Here is a 16,228-nt window from a genome sequence, read left to right on the forward strand (position 1 = left end):
ATCTATACTCCGTATATATATCACCATTGATGAGTAACTATTACCACCACCTAAGAGACCAACATGTGAAGCAAAATTATTCAAACCTCCTACAAAATCAGAACCCAGAACCAATTCATTAGGTATTATCAAATTATACTTCGTATCTTGCGCTCCTCGAATGTACCAATAGCATTCTCCCAGACCGTTAGCGATCTTCCTCCTTCACCACGTATGTATCAAAGTCTGAGTCCAAAGTCTCTCCTCCTCAATACCCATTCCGTTCCATCCCAGCCCAGGAAAGAGAAAGAATCCTAGTTCTTCGCCTTAATCCGCTCCCAAATCCTCTCTAGCTCATCGCCCATCGCCCGCTCCGCCTCCTTATGCAGCGCACGCGTCGAAAGCGAGCGCTTGGAGATTGCAGCAGCCATATCTTCCCGCGCGAGCTCAACTATTTCAATCCAGACATATCAGCCACATCCACAAACCACCACTCTCATATAACTCGAAAGGGAGAAAAAGAAAGAAACATACCATGCCCAAAAACCGCCGCGCGCTTGCCACTAAACATCGCATGGGGCACATTCGTACTGCCATCTGAGTTCGCATCGCCCACCGCAAACACACCCGCCAGACTCGTCCTCATCCCGGGATTAATGCTCGTGTCGATTTTACCGTCCTTCATCGCTAACCCCAGGTCATAAGGTAGGGACGAGCGCTGCGCGGTGCCGAAATTCGTGAGCAGCGCGTTGCGAATCACAGGGTCGCCCTCTGTGAAGTTAATCTGGAAGATATCCAGTTGCTGGTCTTGGGCTTCATTCTGGACTTCGCCGCCGTCTTGTAATCTGGTGATTGAGGCGATGGTGCGATTTTCGATTCGCACGTTGTAGGCCTCGATCTGCGCGCGCCAGTCGGGGTAGCTGGATTCCAGGGCGGAGACTTCCTCGGGGGTGTAGGACCCGTTAACGAAGGCGATGATGTCGTCGTTTAGCGTTGCGATTTCGAGCAGTGACGAGACGATGTGGTCGATTGTGCCGAGGATGCCGAAGGGCTGGTCGCGGTGCTCGTAGCCGTCGCACCAGGGGCACCAGAAGACGCCCTTGCCGAAGGCTTCTTGCAGGCCGGGGGTTGAGGGGAGGGTGTCGATGAGGCCTGTGGCGAGGACGACTTTGCGCGCGGTGTATTCGGCGCCTGTGCTGTCGACGGCGCGGAAGAAGGTCGTGCTGCTGTTTGTGTGGTTGACGGGGGTTAGGGAGGTGATGGCGTTGTCGATGAAGGAGGCGGTTGGGTAGGTGGAGATTTTGTCGCGGGCAGCGGCGCGGAAGTCGGCCGGGGGTGTTCCTGTATTTGTTAGTTTGGATTGTATATAGATGGAGGGGGGGAAGAGGAGGGAGGTACCGTCGTTGCCGATGACATCGTGCATCTCCCGGGTTGGGTCATTGCGGTACTGGTGCGAGTCGAACAGGCCTACGCTGCGACGGACACGAGCAAGACCGCTGGCGACGCTGAGACCGGCTGGACCGCCGCCGACGACAATGACATCAAAGTCGGTTGCTGGGATGGCGGCGGAGGCTGTTAGGGCTAGCGCCAGGGACGAGACGAGGGTTGAGAGGCGGACCATCTTGGCTGCTGCTGCTGCGGTGCTACAGGACTAAGGAGTACACGCAACTTCGCAAGAGTGAGGGTTGAGATAGACTTTATTTATACAGCAGGGAAAGAGCTCAATGCCGGACCAGACCTCGAAGTTCTCAGCCAGCCATGGCCAGGAAGCTGCAAGATTGAATCATCATGATGATCGACACAATAGTTCCTGCGGGATGTAGATCCGTATGGAGTGCGCTGATGCCTGAATTCCCATCCAATCCAGACTCTCGTGTGGTTTAATGTTAAACCAAGAATGCCGTGCAACCATGTCAATTATTAAGAACCATCCCTTGTACAACGGTAATATGTATATAATGCAAGTAACTCGCTAACCAGATCCTCGAAATAGACATTAGAATAGGTATGATAGAAAAAGAAATCAACCCCGCGCAGATCAGATCTGAATCCAGGGCAGATCGTCCTCTGGGTCCAGAAGCGAAGGAAGGAGGTTCCCCGTGAGGGATCCCGTCAAGGATGGCTGATCTTCATCATTCTCATCTTGGTTCGCCTGCTGCTCTCCCGTGCTGCCCGTGGTTGTACCACTATTTCCAGTTCCCTGTTGTGATGCTGCACCTGCAGCTACACCTGCAGGTTGAACTGGAGGTTGCACCTGTGCTTGTGTCTGTGTCTGCGTTTGCGTCTGCGTCTGCGTCTGTGTCTGTGGTTTCGCCACCGGCGTCAGCGTCGAAGTCGACGAGGAAAGCGATGTTGTCGTTGACGTCGTCGTCGTCGTCGACTGCCCACTCCCACTCCCACTTCCAGTCTGAATCGAATGCTTCACCTCCCGCAATGACTTCCTCACCCCATCCAAAAACCCCTGATTCCCATACGCCTGGCTAACATCCCACATCATGACGCCGCCAAAGCTCTCAAACCCCTTACTGTAAGAAATGACACTCTCCAGCGACGACACAGGCAGGTACCCTGTACTCGCGGCGCCCGTATTCGCTGGCACGCCCAGGAACACACGCACGTTCTTATTCTTGCTCTCCGAGAGCGCCCACTTATCCCATGTTGCCAGGTTGAAGTTCCCCACGGCTGCAGTCGTAGAAGGTGTCGTCGAGGTAGAAGGCGGGGTATAAGCATTCACGCCGCAGAAGTTGTTATAGAACTGCACGAAGACGGCGTCAATCGCCGCGGAGCTGTCTGTGCTGAGGATCTCTTTATCCGCGGCGTCGGGGAAGGGACACTGCGGCGCTGCGGTGAGGAAGTATTTCTTCGAGCTGTCGGCGTCCATGTTACTCCGTAGCCTCGTGGCTAGGATGCCTGTGTTTGTGACAGCGGATTCGAAGTCGAAGTCGAAGCCGTCGAGCACGGCTTTGCCGAAGGGGCGGTGGGTTTTGGTATCGCCTTTGTCGGGCCCGAAGGTCGCCCAGAGGAGGTCGGCGGAGGTTTCAGCGGCGGATTTGGAGGTTAGTCCGCCTTCGCTGTAGGTTGCGCCGCCGATGGAGAGGAGGATTGTTTTGCCTTTGCTTTGGCATTTGGTTATGTCTTCGCTGGGGGTTGTTAGTGATGAGGATTGTTGGAGACGGCGGGGGCGTACCCTATCTCAGGACAATTCTTAAGATTCGTCCCGCTGAAGGTATCGCATTTCTCGGAGGCAGTGGAGAAGTCGATCTCGGGGGCGCCGCCTTTGCCGTTTATTGTCATTAGAAAGGCGAGGACAATGACCTGTTCTTGTTAGCTCTGTTGTATTGCACTAGGAGATAGATGGACGGACATCAATGTTGGCATCTATAGCTGAAGTCAGTATGCAATCCAGTACCACAACTCCAGAGAGAACCACTCACCATCACAATAATACCCCAACCTCTGCTGCGCCAGATTCCCCGTCCCCTGGTATGAATTCTGCCCTAGTTGCAGTCAGCCATCTTCAATTCCTACCCAGCTGCATGCGCACAGTACTCACCCCAATAAACCACAACCGTCGAATTCGACGACAGATCAAGCCCCGCATATACACTCTCCAGTATAGCCAGCCCAGCCAAGAGGCCGAGTATTCGTTGAAGAACGGCCATTGTGTCGTATCTTTCTGTATGTACTCGAGCTTTTTGCTTCTCTATACAAACCTCAACAATAACCGATAAGACCGAATTCCGGAAGGGCGAAAGGGCGAAAGGGCGAAAAGGATCAGGAAGAACATCCTAACCGCCCTGCGCAGGCATGGCTGGTTTATATTATATCTCTCTGTGTGGTGGGCGGCATACTTGGTGCAGGTGATATGTTTTGGTATTGCCATGGCTGGGTCTGGATCTGGATCTGGTCATTCTTTGGGGAGACTAGAGTCTGGAGCATTCCTGGGGAGGGCTTTGGCGTTTGGTGTGGCTGATGGGGGTTAGCTTTGAATTGATGAATCAGGGGATTCTGAGTATTCACTGTACTGCGTATAAAGTAAAGAGGTATGTGCGTGTGAATGTCATGGCTTGCCGGGTTGGGGTGGTGGACATCTCATTGGGTGGCTGTGATGGCTGGCATTCCAGCATGCCAGATACTCGTGTTGATCGGGTTGCTAGCCTGGGTTGATTATGGGCAGCCGGGGCGAGGAATGTGAGTTGGACGGATAGAGAAGAGGAAGAAGATGAGAGAATACGGGAAGGCAGTCGATTCTCATTAGATATCTCAAATCAGATGAAGCCAAACACTTAGCCACTAAACCATGAATACAGAGCACTTCCTTTTACACCAAAGCTGATTAGTAGGTTGCCCCCGAACCCCAAGAACACAACCACCCTCCATCTCTCTCCCTCTCTCTCTCTACTCAACATCCTCCTCCTCCTTACTAGTAGCCAAAAAGAACCTTCCCCTCGGCACTCCCTGGTGCTCATATTCCACCGTCAACCGTGACAAATGTCCCAAGAGATTTTCGATTTTGAGATCGCCCTTGTCCCGCTTTGACCGGCCCAGATTCTCCAGCCACTTGAACTTATTCAGCATAAAGTAGACCAAAGCGATCACAATCTCCACGCCAAGCGAGTAGCCCCAAACCCGGACGACCGTGACGATATCGGTCCAGCCGTTGGTGGTTTCGACGAACGAGGTGGCTGGGTTCGTGGGCATGGTTTCGTTGCTGAACCATCCGAAGAGACAGAAGATTGTTGCTAAGATATCAACGCCGAGGATGGCGGTGACGAGGTGAATGGATGGCCATGTTTCCATGCCGCGCGTGACGAAAATAAGCCAATTCTCTGTTAGGGCAACCTCGAGGAACAAAACTTCTTGGATAGAGCCCCAGTTTTGAATGATGCCTCCAGATGGTAAGAACATTGAGCCGCGGACAACCCATGTGCCTAATGCTAGGAGGACGCCGAGAAGCACGGAAATAAACCAGATCTTTGGGAGCTGCCACTCTACTGGCCGGAGTTCGAACGACGCATTATCGTAGGCAACTGCAACGGTGGCCAAGTCGGCAAACAGGGCCAGGAAGACGATAAGCTCGACGCGGATACTTTCGTTGATAATAATCATCGAGGTCACTAAGTAGATCTCCAGATGCAAGCAAAGCGCAATTCGATACTGAATATAGGCCTTCATCCGGTGGAAGATCTGCCGTGCCATCTTAATCGAGTCGATGATCGTCGACAAGCCAGGCTCTAGGAAGACAATGTCTGCTGCTGATTGTGCTGCTTCCGAGGCTCCTTCAACAGCAATGCCGCAATCTGCTTTCTTCAACGATGGTGCGTCGTTCACGCCATCACCGGTCATCGCAGTCAGATGGCCTCGTTCTTGGAGCATCTGCACTACTTGGTATTTATGTTCTGGAAACACCTCTGCAAAGCCGTCTGCTTTTTCCACCAGATCACCAGCCATTGCACCGCTGAGGCCGCCATGAATCAACTTGTCCGAATTGTACACTTTCGTCCCGAGTGCAAGCATCTTGCATGTCTCTTTAGCGATTGCCAGCGCGTCGCCTGTAAGCATTTTCACACTGATACCCAGATTCTGCGACTCGCGGATCGTATGTGCTGTGTCTTCGCGTGGTGGGTCAAACATCGGAAGCATACCCAAAAGCTGCCAGGGTTCGCCTTCTTTTTGAACAGCAACACCTAAAGACCGGAAGCCTCGGTGTGCAAACTCCTGCGCTTTTGCCTTGTAGAGGTCTGCAACTTCTTTCGAACATTCCGAGAGCTGCAGAACCGCCTTTGGTGCGCCTTTGGTGCAGGTGTACCTAATCCCATCGCAGGTGACAACCGAAACAATGCGTTTAGATACCGGGTCGAAGGGTGTAAACTTTTCAGTAACCCATCCTCTTCTCAGAATTTCGCGAGCCCCCGGGTACGATCTTAGGGTAAGAATCGTCACTTTATCAATTGGATCAAGTGATTCGATGTTGTGGGACGATGCTAGGGCAGCTACGGCAAACAGCCAGTCGATGTCGACTCCTTCTGCAATGTACGGATCGCGAATGCTGAGTTTGTTTGCGGTCAACGTGCCTGTCTTGTCCGAACACAATATATCAACACCCTACTACTGTTAGCTAATTCTTCCAGAGGGTGATGAACGTACAGCCAGAGACTCGATGGCAGTGAGCTTCTGCACGATAGCCTTCTTCTTTGCCAGATACGCTGCTCCTACTGCCATCGTCGTGGTGGTAACCACAGGAAGACCGACAGGAACGCCGATGATCAACAAAGACAAGGTGTAGTGGAGCAATGTTTGCTGGCGAGGAGAGGCGATAGGAAGATGTCGGAAGAAACCACCAATCCATGCCGCGAGGATCCATGCCATGACAATGATCAAAAGTGAAGAGCCGATATTATCCATCACAAGTTCAAAGTGTCCAGCTCCTTGTGCTGCTTGCACCATGCTCGCCGTGCGGCCTACGAACGAGTGCTTGGCCGTAGTTTGAACTATGGCATACGCTTTGCCACGCTTGCAGCCGGTTGTGTAGAAAATCATTCCGCCCATATAGCGGTCAACAGCGAGCGATTCTCCAGTAATAGCGGAGTGATCGCAGGCCAAGATGGGGTAGCCACGCTTCCTGGCCGGTTTCTGCTGCTCTGGCTTTTGTTTCTCCGGCTCATCCTCCATGTCAGACTCGGAGGTGCTGCTGAGGTCGCCGTGCTCGAGGTGCATCTTGTATTCCTCGAATCCATTCGGGTCTTTGAAGTCACAAACAACCTTTGAGTCCGCAGGTACGACCTGACCATCCGCAACAATGATCTGCTTTTTTAGTCTGTAGTCTCGAAACATTGAGAATTGATTACATACCACGTCACCAGGGACCAGCTCTCGCGCCAGGATCTCGGTTTCCTGGCCGTCACGGATAACATGAGCTCTCATGGCAATATCTCCTTTTAAACTCGCAACAACATCCGCGGCCTGCTTTTCCTGATACCAGCCGACAGCGGCGTTCAGACACAGGATGCCAATGATGACACCGAAATCAATCCAATCTTCTAAACCAGCGGCAAGCAAAACAGCAAGTTCCATCACTAAAGACGTTAGAAATGACCTAGTCATGAGAAAAAGCCAACACACCGTATAGAATCGGTCCTCGGAAGTACGATAAGACCTTGGCAATAGGGTTCTCCTTTTCAGACACCAACTCATTCCACCCAGCTCGTCGTCTTCTATTCTGAATCTCTCCACTGGGCAGCCCTTCCTTGATGTCCGTTATGAGCCAGTCATCAGGAAACTTTCCCGGTTCTTCCTCTGTTGTCTTGACTTGGACCTTTCGCTTCTTCCAAGGCGCATACCAGACTCTTCTTTCCTCCACCTCTCCCTCGCCCTCTTCTTTGCCTCCAACGCCGGCGGTCGAGATATACTTGACGAGCTTACCATACTCATCAAGGTTAGACCAATCCTCTTTAGCAGAAGCACGAGATACACGTCTAGATCCTCGTCTGTCGCCTGAAAGAGAGACTCGGCCTGGCTTGCCCGGAGCGCCTGTACCTCCGGTTGTCCCTTCTTTCTCGGGGTCGCCAGAGGAGCCGCCTTTCTCAACCATGTTGACGAGCGGCTTTGGGTTGATGGAATCTGACTAGCGGATCGGGTGTTGTATTTTTTGCACTCAGTAAAGACCCGCAGAGGGACATTCAACGGGGGATGGCAGAGTTTGCTAGCTGAGGACATCTGACGTTTTCGAAAGGCCTAGTATAGTAGACCGGGACACATCTCCCACCTCCCAAAGATCATGCTGACGTCTTAGAGTTTAGGAAACTTCCGGCCCAGATGTATGACACTCGCGTCGTCGGCGGGACGCCATTTCCGTATACACTCAATAAGCATTCCGGAAACCTGCTACTGTGTTGATATCGGCCGTTTCTGGCTGTCTTGACGTGTACTTATTTTTTAGTATCCAGTCCAGGCGCTAGAATGGCTGGAGCAGTATCGCACCGACTTGAGGCGTCCATTACCCACTTAGAGTTGACCACTTCATCACAAAAAGCTAAAGAAGGTCAGAGAGTGAAGCAAAATTAAGCTTTTGGTAGACGGCCTATCATTTCCGCAGAGTAAATAGACGTACTTTGGAACGGAGGTCGCTAGAGGATCATTCCTGGTCGTCCCGGTGGTTCCGACGGTGGGTTGGATACGACGCTGTAGAGGCAGTGGATTCGCGTGTCACTGAGAGAGTAAGAAAAATTGGATAGGCATTGTACAGCGATGAGGTTGACAGAATACTGAAAATAGAAATGAAAAGAGAAATTGTGAGGAAGAGAAGCTGTTACCTGAGCGGGTTGGGAAGCGAGACATCCCAAAAAGAAAGTCACTTCCCGGGCAGGACATGTACAACAGCCTCCATTGTCGCTTGCTTCTCTTTCTTTCTTCTCTACGGTCCAGGTATCTCAAAAATGCTCAACTGATCCAATTAGTGTCGAGGAACTTATACTCCTGTCAATCGAGCCCCTAAAGTTCAAACCTCCAACTCCCTCGCATCAATCATAACATCCCCACTCTAACAGTCTCCTACATTCTGGAAACGCCCGCAACCTCTTAGCACTACGAATCTCCTGAACTTGCAGAAAATACATATACACCGTCATCGAGACCCCAAGTCCATATGTATCTGATGCCGCAGCCCTAGACTCTTATTGCCAAGCAACTTTACCAATGCTAGACCGAAGCTCACCCTTCTATATCTAACAGTTAAAGCCATGTTGTCCATGTACTGATGCTTCGGCTAAGCGCGACATTGATACTGTCTACCATTTAAGGACATACCTGGACAGACTGGACGAAAGTTATTCTGCTACTCATACCAGCTCCTCGTTCCCGAGCGGTCCATTTGTCTAGTATGGCATATATTGATCCCTCTCAACTCCGAAAACGACTATTAAAAGCATTGAAGCAATGCGATTATTTGCTGTGAAGTTCTTCGATACTATCGGATTATGTCTAACATGAGATTTCTCAATCAATCTAGTAGTAGCAGTGAGTATAATCCAGAAAAAAATACATTATGTTGAATAAAATAACCGGGCTCAAAGAGGAAATGCTAATGAAAATCACACTTCGTAAGTCATTATGTTTTCCAAAAACTTCTCCCCTCAATCGGCAACATCGACAACCCCCAACGACGCATTATAAGAAGGCAACGCAGACGGATCCCTCTCCGCGGCAATCTGCATCGGAGCCCTAAGTTTCACCGTTGAAGACGCGCCCTGCACCGAGAGCTGAAAGTCAAGACTATATACCCTTGAGATCAAGCAGGAGTGGAAAGTCGGGATGAAGCTCTTATCCTTGGGGAGCGTCACGGGGACAAGGAGGGTTGCTGTGTACGCTTTGTAGGACTGGTCGTATTTCCAGCTCAATTGAGGGATGGAGGGGATGGACAGCGGGAGTTCGGCGTCGCGGTAGTTGATGGGTCGTTTGAAGAGGTCTCGTTTTTTGGCTAGCGGGTGGGTTTCTCGGAGATTTGTGGTGTACATTGTTGTAGCGATGATCTGGGCTTTGAGAGATTTGAGTTCCGGGGGTGGTTTGGTTGATTCGGGGTTCGATTGGTGGTATACTAGGAAGATTCGGACGGCTTTGCTGATCAGCCGGATTGGGTCGCGGAGGGGGTGGTAGAAACAGCCTGGCTGTTCGAGAGTCACGTTGATCCGGCCGAGTGTCGTTTTTCTGGAGCTGGGGTCCTGGATGGTCTCCTCGCGGAACAGGTTGTATTCGTTGCTGAGGCTGCTGGGGAGTTCGGGGAGGGGGACCTCGCCGATGGCTGGCTTGACGCGCACTTTGGCGCGCTTTTCCAGGTATGTCTCTTGCAGGCCGGTGGTCATGCTTGAGCGCTCGATCTTGACGTAGATGGAGTAGAGGATTCGGCATGCTGTGGGGGCGAAGTCGTCGCGGAGTTTGCCGCCGAAGCCTGCTATGCTGGCGTCGCCACAGCTGGGAGGGGGGTGCAGGTGGGCTGCTTTGACGAGGGGGTTGGCGGAGTGGGTGCATGAAGATGCAGCTAGGTAGTCTGTGACTTCGAAGACGAAGGGGATTTCGTATCTCTTATTGATTTTAAAGACTCCGGGGCTTGCGAGAATGTCTTCAGGGATTTCATAGATTTGTTTTAGGAACTGAATGTGTGCTTTACCGGGACTTTCACTGGGGATGTTTGTACTTTGTTCCCCTGTTACAACTTAGTTTATGACTATTTATTTATTTATCTCAGACAGCCTACCTAGAAACATTATGTAGATATTGTCGAATCTGAGGTCATTCTGAGCGACAATCGAGACTGTCCCGTGGATCTTCTCGCCCGTGGCAAACGAGGCAAAAGATACAGCGCCAGATGAGCTTTGGATCTGCGGTGTTTGGACATGTATGTCCACCGACAGATTGTGTTTGCAGGAGATGGTCCTCATCATGGTGTTGGCCTCCATCTTGCTGGTGTTGGGGGTTGAAAGAAGAGAAAAGCGAGCTGGAGGCGGCCTGTCGAAGACTTATTTATCTTGTCGTAGGGCGCGTCTGAGTCAATCCAGCCCTAGCCAAGCCACTTGACGGCGTGAGATTCGTATTCTGCATCCAGCTTAATTTGCTCTGCGCGCTGGTTGTTGGAGCTGGAGCCGTTTGAAGATGACTCATTTTGTGAGGAAATGCGGGGCTCGCAATAGCCTAGACGGCTATTCGACTTTGACGATAAGCGTTCCTCTTGATGGAGTTGAAGCTAAACTGATAACAGTGCATCAGGTCCAGATGCGATAGTGTCAGTTGGAATGTAGTGATGCGATGCGATGGTCCATGGATATTGGATACATATATCCCCGCTGTACCCCGCATTCTCAACTATAACACAGAACCAGCAGCAGCAGCGTTCTGTCAAAACTATATATAATCACAACTTAAGCATAAGATTAACCTAGCCTCATCTGCATCGCAGTGGATCTTACCCTACAAAGGTACATTCCGCGCTCGCTCCCCCGCCTCTCCTCACCAACCAACGTACACGCTATCAGACTTATGTACCTCACCTGCACCGAGTACGAGTCTGGTCAGCTTCACCTCAATACTCGATTTATCAGCAAAGAACAGCTATAAAAGCTGTTCCCGCCCCGCTCTCACCTCAGCCTGGAATACTCCGTTTTACCCCTACCTAGGTAGCAACACCAAAAGACTTCAATATGCCCCGCTTCGTCACCGAAATCGGCGTTCTCCCGCTCAAACCCACCACCGACAAGACATCCCTAATCACAAAGACCATCGAGGTCCTCTCGCGCCAGGACGGATTCCGGCAGTTCAAATGGGGCGTGTGGGAGGAGGACGAGAATAAGGTGGAGTTTTTCATTAGTATTTCTCTCCCTTTTCTCTTGTATTGCATTGCCTTCTATATCTGTGTCTGTATTCGAATCTACATCTGCACCTATATCTGTACCTGCTTCTGGAACAATACTGACATAAACCCAGATTGGAACGACATAACATCTCACCAAAAATTCACCGAGTCAGCAGACTACCCAGTCCTCTTCTCCTTTCTCTCTCCCGAATTAACCGCAGAGCCATATATCATCCACGTGCATTTCGATGAAGAGGCAATCAATAAGATCATCGCCTCTCCTGTCGTCGAACTAGCGACGTTTTTCTCAATCGGTGACGGGTTTAGCGAGGCTGTTGATGAGACTTTGCGTCTTGGCGCGCAGTCACCGGGGTGTCTTTCCTATACACGAGCTGATGTCGTTGAAGAGTTAACTCCGCCAACAGGAGGTGAGAAAGGAAAGGCGCATTTTGCGGCTATTGGGTGGAGGAGTATTGAGGAGCGGTGGGCGGCGACGGAGAGGGAGGATGTTAGGGCTGCTGGGGGGGTGGTGCTGGGGAGGATTGGCGGGTATGAGGTTCATCATGTTCGGTTTCAGTAAATATTCACAGTGTCGATATTATCTATATAAGGCGAGCGAGGATACCTCTGAGCCACCTAAGTTGTAATTACAAGAACCAAACAGGGTTTGTCATCCCTAGCATCGCATCGTCTGTACGATTCCTCACCTCAACACGAATGAACCTCGCACCGAGCGGAACGAACCGCTTAACTGTTCCATCCTGACCTAGCGTAGAGTTATGCACGTACCCTCGATCCGTAACGAAGCTGACCTTCTGTCCAGCGAGCCCCTTAGTCTCAAGTATAGCCGTCGCACCAACAGTGGACGTCTTAATCTTATCCCCAATCTCTGCGGTCTTCAGTCCCAGCAACGAAGGGAGAAGAACCTTGAGAGAAAGCTCCATCCCGGGCCCACGAACAAGATACGCCCTCCCCGCTTTTATGCCTTCGATAATTGCAGCCTGGGACTTCCCGCGGCTGCGCACGACCGTGGTCGGAATCCCGTTGAGGGCTGGGGAGGAGTGCGAGTCGCTGCCGCCAATTGCAGTCGTGTATTTGCCTGCTACTAGCAGGTCCTGCCACTTAGAGACGGCTAGCTGGTCGGTGCCATCCCACTCGGCATTCCAGACTTCAATCGCATCGTTGTGCTCCCACTCGTCAAAGACCCAGTTGCAGGCTGAGCATTCGGCGGCAGGGTGGTTGATCGAGACTAGTCCACCTCGCCGGCGGACTTCATTAGCGGCAGAGATATAGCTCTCTGTATCCTGGTAGCGCCATTCGACGAGCTGGTCTGGGTCCAGTCCGAGCGCTTGCCAGTGGCCTGCCCGGGTAGTGACTTCGATTCCTCGGCCGATGAGCAGATCCGGCGCGAGATGCTGATACGAGCCCATGATGTTGTTGCTGGTGTCGGTGTTGTGGTCGGAGAAGAAAATGAAGTCGAGGATCTGGGCGACTGCGATCTCGATCTGCTCTTCCGGCGTGTATCGGCCGTCAGAATAGATGGTATGGATGTGTAGATCACCACGGAGCCATTTGCTTTCCTCTGTGCAGAGACCGTTGCAGAGCGGATCCATGTTGATTGTCGCAGACTCGACGGCAAAGTAGGAGTCAACAGGGTCAAATCCCATCTCGATCTCTAGCTGCCAGTCGATTCCCTCCGGGATCGAGGTATACGGACCTAGCACGACGTTCCATGTCCCAGGCTGGATTGGCCCGGCGTTGTACCCGGGCGTAGCCCAGGACGGGGTGATGGTGAAGTTATTGCGAAACCCACCGCTCCAGCCACGCGAGGCTTCGAGGGTTTGGCCGCGCTGGTCGAAGATGCCGAGATCTAGGGCATTGCCGTTGCTTTTTGCGGAGTAGTTCTGCAGGACGAAGATGGAGGTTGTTCCTAGTTCTACTTCAAATGGCACGTAGACGAAAGAGAAGACCTCGGAGGGGTCTATATGGCCAGTTAGGGTCTTTTTAATAGGGACGTTTCGAGCTGAGACGATGTTGGAGAGCGCCAATGCGATGGCGAGGGGTTGAAGGGAGAGCATGATTTGTAGCTGGTTTCATTGTCCCAGGCTAGATCTGAGACGTCCCCAAGGTTCTCGCTCCGTGTGCAGTATTTATATGTGGTGCCTGCCATATTCCTGGCTCTTCTCTCGCAGTCAGACCCGAACGTGCTTGTTGGAAGCGTTGGAGATGCGACGTCAGAAATCCAAGCACGAAGCGGGAGTCCTGCCGACACCCACGTGGGAAGTGCCTCTCGTATTTCTTTAATTTGGCCATGTTGACTCCAAGACAACTGCGAGTGGTCTAGGAGACGTTAGGAAGGTCACAGAGTCGATCTTTCTACCGACTTCTTGGGTTTGTGTTTAATTGGTCAATGGGGTTAAAGGAGCAGTGGTTTAAGGAACAATAGATTAAGCTGATGTTCAACTCCACGGTTGACTGACGTGCGGGACTACGGTACTATCAGACGAGGGACAAATGAGCTCAAGGTAATGTGCACATGCAACTATATTCATTCATAAGTCCTGCTCGGCCGTACTCTATCGTCTACTCGTGCCTTTCATAAACCATCACAGCCGATGCTGTCTATTTACCGGTCTTACCGGAAGGAATGTTGAAGAAGACTGCAGGCTTGCCAGGGCCAAAAGGCTTGTCGAGGCGGTAGTATCCCTTGCGCTCGAACTGGATGATATCGCCCTCCTTCATGTCCGCAACATTGCTGTCGGCAACAGCGTCCTCGCGGAACTCAGTCTTGGGGTTGAGAACATCCTCAAGGCGGTCCTCTTCCTGCAGGGTGTCCTTGTTGAGGAGGTGGTCAAAGTCAACCAGCTCAACAGGAACCAAGTCCTGGTCAGTGGATAACCAAGTGACCTTCTTCTCGGTCTTCTTGAAATCACCGTTTTCGTTCAAGTCTAACTCAAGCTCGGTAACATCGCCAGAGGCGTCGGTCACGATCTTGCGAACAAAGGCGTTACCCCAGTTCATCAGGGTAATCTCTTCATCCTGCTTGAAGCTCTTGGCATCCTCCTGGTCGAAGAGGATGGAGCTGCTGTAGGTGACCTTCTTGATACCAACATCCGGGTTCTTGTTGTGCTTCGGCTTGTCCTGAGTGTAGGGGGCGGCGGGACCACCTTTGATAATAGCCTTCACAGATCCCTTCTTGAGGACAGCAGTGTGACGAGGAGCAACCGGGTCAATGTGCTTCTTGTTGGTCGCCCAGAAGAGTGTCCAGTCAAGGTTCACAATGTTCCTGCTAGGGCCTTGTTTGAGAATGAACTCCCGCAGAGCAGGAATGGTCATACCCCGACGGCGAATACCACGGATGGTAGGGAAACGGGGATCAGACCAGCCATCAACAACACCCTCGTTGACGAGCTTTGTGAGCTTACGCTTGGACAACAGGGTGCGAACAAAGTTCATACGGGCGAAATCCCAGATCTGAACATCGCGGAGCTTCAAGGTGTCCAAGAACCACTGGTACTGAGGGTTGCGGTCACGGTATTCAATGGTTCTCAGTGCGTGGGTAACTCCCTCAAGAGAGTCAAGGAGGGGAGCGCAGAGGTCGTAGGTAGGGTAGCACTTCCAGGTGGTTCCGGTGCGGTGATGAGGAGTGGTGTTGCAGCGGTAGATGACAGGGTCGCGCATAGCCTTGTTGGGGTTGTCAACAGACATCTTGGCGCGGATGCACCAGCGCTGACCCTCCTCGGTGCCCTTCTTCATTTCCTCGAACCGAGCCAAGTTGTCCTCGATAGACTCATCACGGCGCTTACTGGGCTCTCCGTTCATTCTTAGAGTAGCCATAACTTCCTGCTCGGTATCATCGGCATAAGCCTTTCCGTCCTTGACAAGTTGAACAGCAGCCTGGTACATCTCCTCAAAGTAGTCACTGCTGTAACTGGTCTTATCGGGCTTGATTCCCATGAGTGCGAGATCCTCCATGATAGCATCCTGGAACTCCTGCTTCTCGTTCGAGGGGTTGGTGTCATCGAAACGGACCAGAAGTGTTCCATTGTACTTCTCGTGGGCAAAGTAATCGTTCAGGAGAGCGGCTTTGGCGTGTCCAATGTGCAGGTATCCTGAAGGCTCAGGGGGGAATCGAGTTACCACTCCCTTGTCGGTGTTGAGTAGAGCAATGTCGTAGCTGGCGCCCTCCTTGGCCTTCGCGACCTTCTTCTCCTTAGCAGAAGCATTCAAAGCCTCCAGCGCAGCAATGGCCCACGGGCAAAGCTCCTCCAAGAATGTGAACCAGCGAGTCAAGTTGACCAATGCGCCCCTGCGGATGGCACCAATGGCGACACGGTTTCCTCGAAGGGCACCCCAGAGGGCAATGTCGGCGGTGGAGAGAGCGTAGTCGACGACGAACGAGCGAAGGATAAGGTGGTCGTTGAGCTTCTGGAGCTTCGGTTCGATGGCCTTGAAGTCGAGCGAAGTGAGGGCCTCGAGTTCGGAGATCCAATCGTTCTCCTGCTGCTGTCAGTATACCCGTGTGGTAAATTTGATGAAAGCGGGGTCTTACCAGCTTCTCATCTTTGCTGTTCAGGAAGGGAAAGATGGTGCGCAGCTCCTGAAGAGCATTCTGGGGTCCGTAGACAGGCCCACTAGCACCAACAAACTCAACAATGGCCTTGTCGCCCTGCTGGAGGAAAGCGGCGTCCTCATAGTTGACCGCGATGATAGGAGTAGGGCGGGCCTCGTTCACAGAGGTCGCCACGAGAAGGACAGGCAGCAAAGCCGCCTGATTAGCTTTGGTAGCCAAATTCAACTGAAACTGAGACATCTTGTTGCGCAATGCTCAGACAAACCCAGCAAGAATTGAGTGAGAAAACACAGTTACTTTATGGAGGGGCTCTATAGGCGTGGCGTGACTCGAAA

General features: G+C 52.0%; 7 protein-coding genes across 7 annotated transcripts; 1 reads left to right on the forward strand and 6 right to left on the reverse strand.

The window, feature by feature from the left end:
• Positions 1 to 198: 198 nt before the first annotated feature.
• BJY04DRAFT_229364 (NAD(P)/FAD-dependent oxidoreductase) lies at positions 199 to 1,600 on the reverse strand (the record flags this gene model as incomplete). Its single annotated transcript, XM_073719055.1, has 3 exons — positions 199 to 430; positions 514 to 1,320; positions 1,378 to 1,600. 3 exons carry the CDS (start codon positions 1,598 to 1,600, stop codon positions 294 to 296), a joined length of 1,167 nt encoding a protein of 388 aa, XP_073576097.1. The 3' UTR covers positions 199 to 293.
• A 417-nt stretch (positions 1,601 to 2,017) lies between these two features.
• BJY04DRAFT_213815 (glycoside hydrolase family 18 protein) lies at positions 2,018 to 3,641 on the reverse strand (the record flags this gene model as incomplete). Its single annotated transcript, XM_073715037.1, has 5 exons — positions 2,018 to 3,119; positions 3,167 to 3,294; positions 3,344 to 3,357; positions 3,414 to 3,476; positions 3,533 to 3,641. The coding sequence occupies 5 exons, from the start codon at positions 3,639 to 3,641 to the stop codon at positions 2,018 to 2,020; spliced, it is 1,416 nt and encodes a 471-aa protein (XP_073576098.1).
• A 736-nt stretch (positions 3,642 to 4,377) lies between these two features.
• On the reverse strand, positions 4,378 to 7,570 carry BJY04DRAFT_213816 (putative plasma membrane H(+)ATPase; the record flags this gene model as incomplete). Its single annotated transcript, XM_073715038.1, has 4 exons — positions 4,378 to 6,084; positions 6,127 to 6,783; positions 6,832 to 7,055; positions 7,102 to 7,570. 4 exons carry the CDS (start codon positions 7,568 to 7,570, stop codon positions 4,378 to 4,380), a joined length of 3,057 nt encoding a protein of 1,018 aa, XP_073576099.1.
• A 1,540-nt stretch (positions 7,571 to 9,110) lies between these two features.
• On the reverse strand, positions 9,111 to 10,430 carry BJY04DRAFT_213817 (uncharacterized protein; the record flags this gene model as incomplete). Its single annotated transcript, XM_073715039.1, has 2 exons — positions 9,111 to 10,177; positions 10,229 to 10,430. 2 exons carry the CDS (start codon positions 10,428 to 10,430, stop codon positions 9,111 to 9,113), a joined length of 1,269 nt encoding a protein of 422 aa, XP_073576100.1.
• Positions 10,431 to 11,168: 738 nt separating this feature from the next.
• BJY04DRAFT_213818 (uncharacterized protein) lies at positions 11,169 to 11,900 on the forward strand (the record flags this gene model as incomplete). The annotated part of the gene is made up of 2 exons (XM_073715040.1): positions 11,169 to 11,334; positions 11,452 to 11,900. The coding sequence occupies 2 exons, from the start codon at positions 11,169 to 11,171 to the stop codon at positions 11,898 to 11,900; spliced, it is 615 nt and encodes a 204-aa protein (XP_073576101.1).
• Positions 11,901 to 11,910: 10 nt separating this feature from the next.
• Positions 11,911 to 13,740, reverse strand: BJY04DRAFT_229368 (PHP domain protein). The gene has a single exon (XM_073719056.1). The coding sequence runs from the start codon at positions 13,396 to 13,398 to the stop codon at positions 11,968 to 11,970; it is 1,431 nt and encodes a 476-aa protein (XP_073576102.1). The 5' UTR covers positions 13,399 to 13,740; the 3' UTR covers positions 11,911 to 11,967.
• Positions 13,741 to 13,745: 5 nt separating this feature from the next.
• Positions 13,746 to 16,223, reverse strand: BJY04DRAFT_100300 (glutamate--tRNA ligase GUS1). The gene is made up of 2 exons (XM_073707919.1): positions 15,873 to 16,223; positions 13,746 to 15,820 (listed from the first exon to the last, which is right to left on the reverse strand). Exons 1-2 carry the CDS (start codon positions 16,131 to 16,133, stop codon positions 13,943 to 13,945), a joined length of 2,139 nt encoding a protein of 712 aa, XP_073576103.1. The 5' UTR covers positions 16,134 to 16,223; the 3' UTR covers positions 13,746 to 13,942.
• Between the last annotated feature and the right edge of the window lie 5 nt (positions 16,224 to 16,228).

This window comes from Aspergillus karnatakaensis, assembly GCF_047715665.1.
Source record: "Aspergillus karnatakaensis strain CBS 102800 unplaced genomic scaffold BJY04scaffold_4, whole genome shotgun sequence".
NCBI lineage: Eukaryota > Fungi > Ascomycota > Eurotiomycetes > Eurotiales > Aspergillaceae > Aspergillus > Aspergillus karnatakaensis.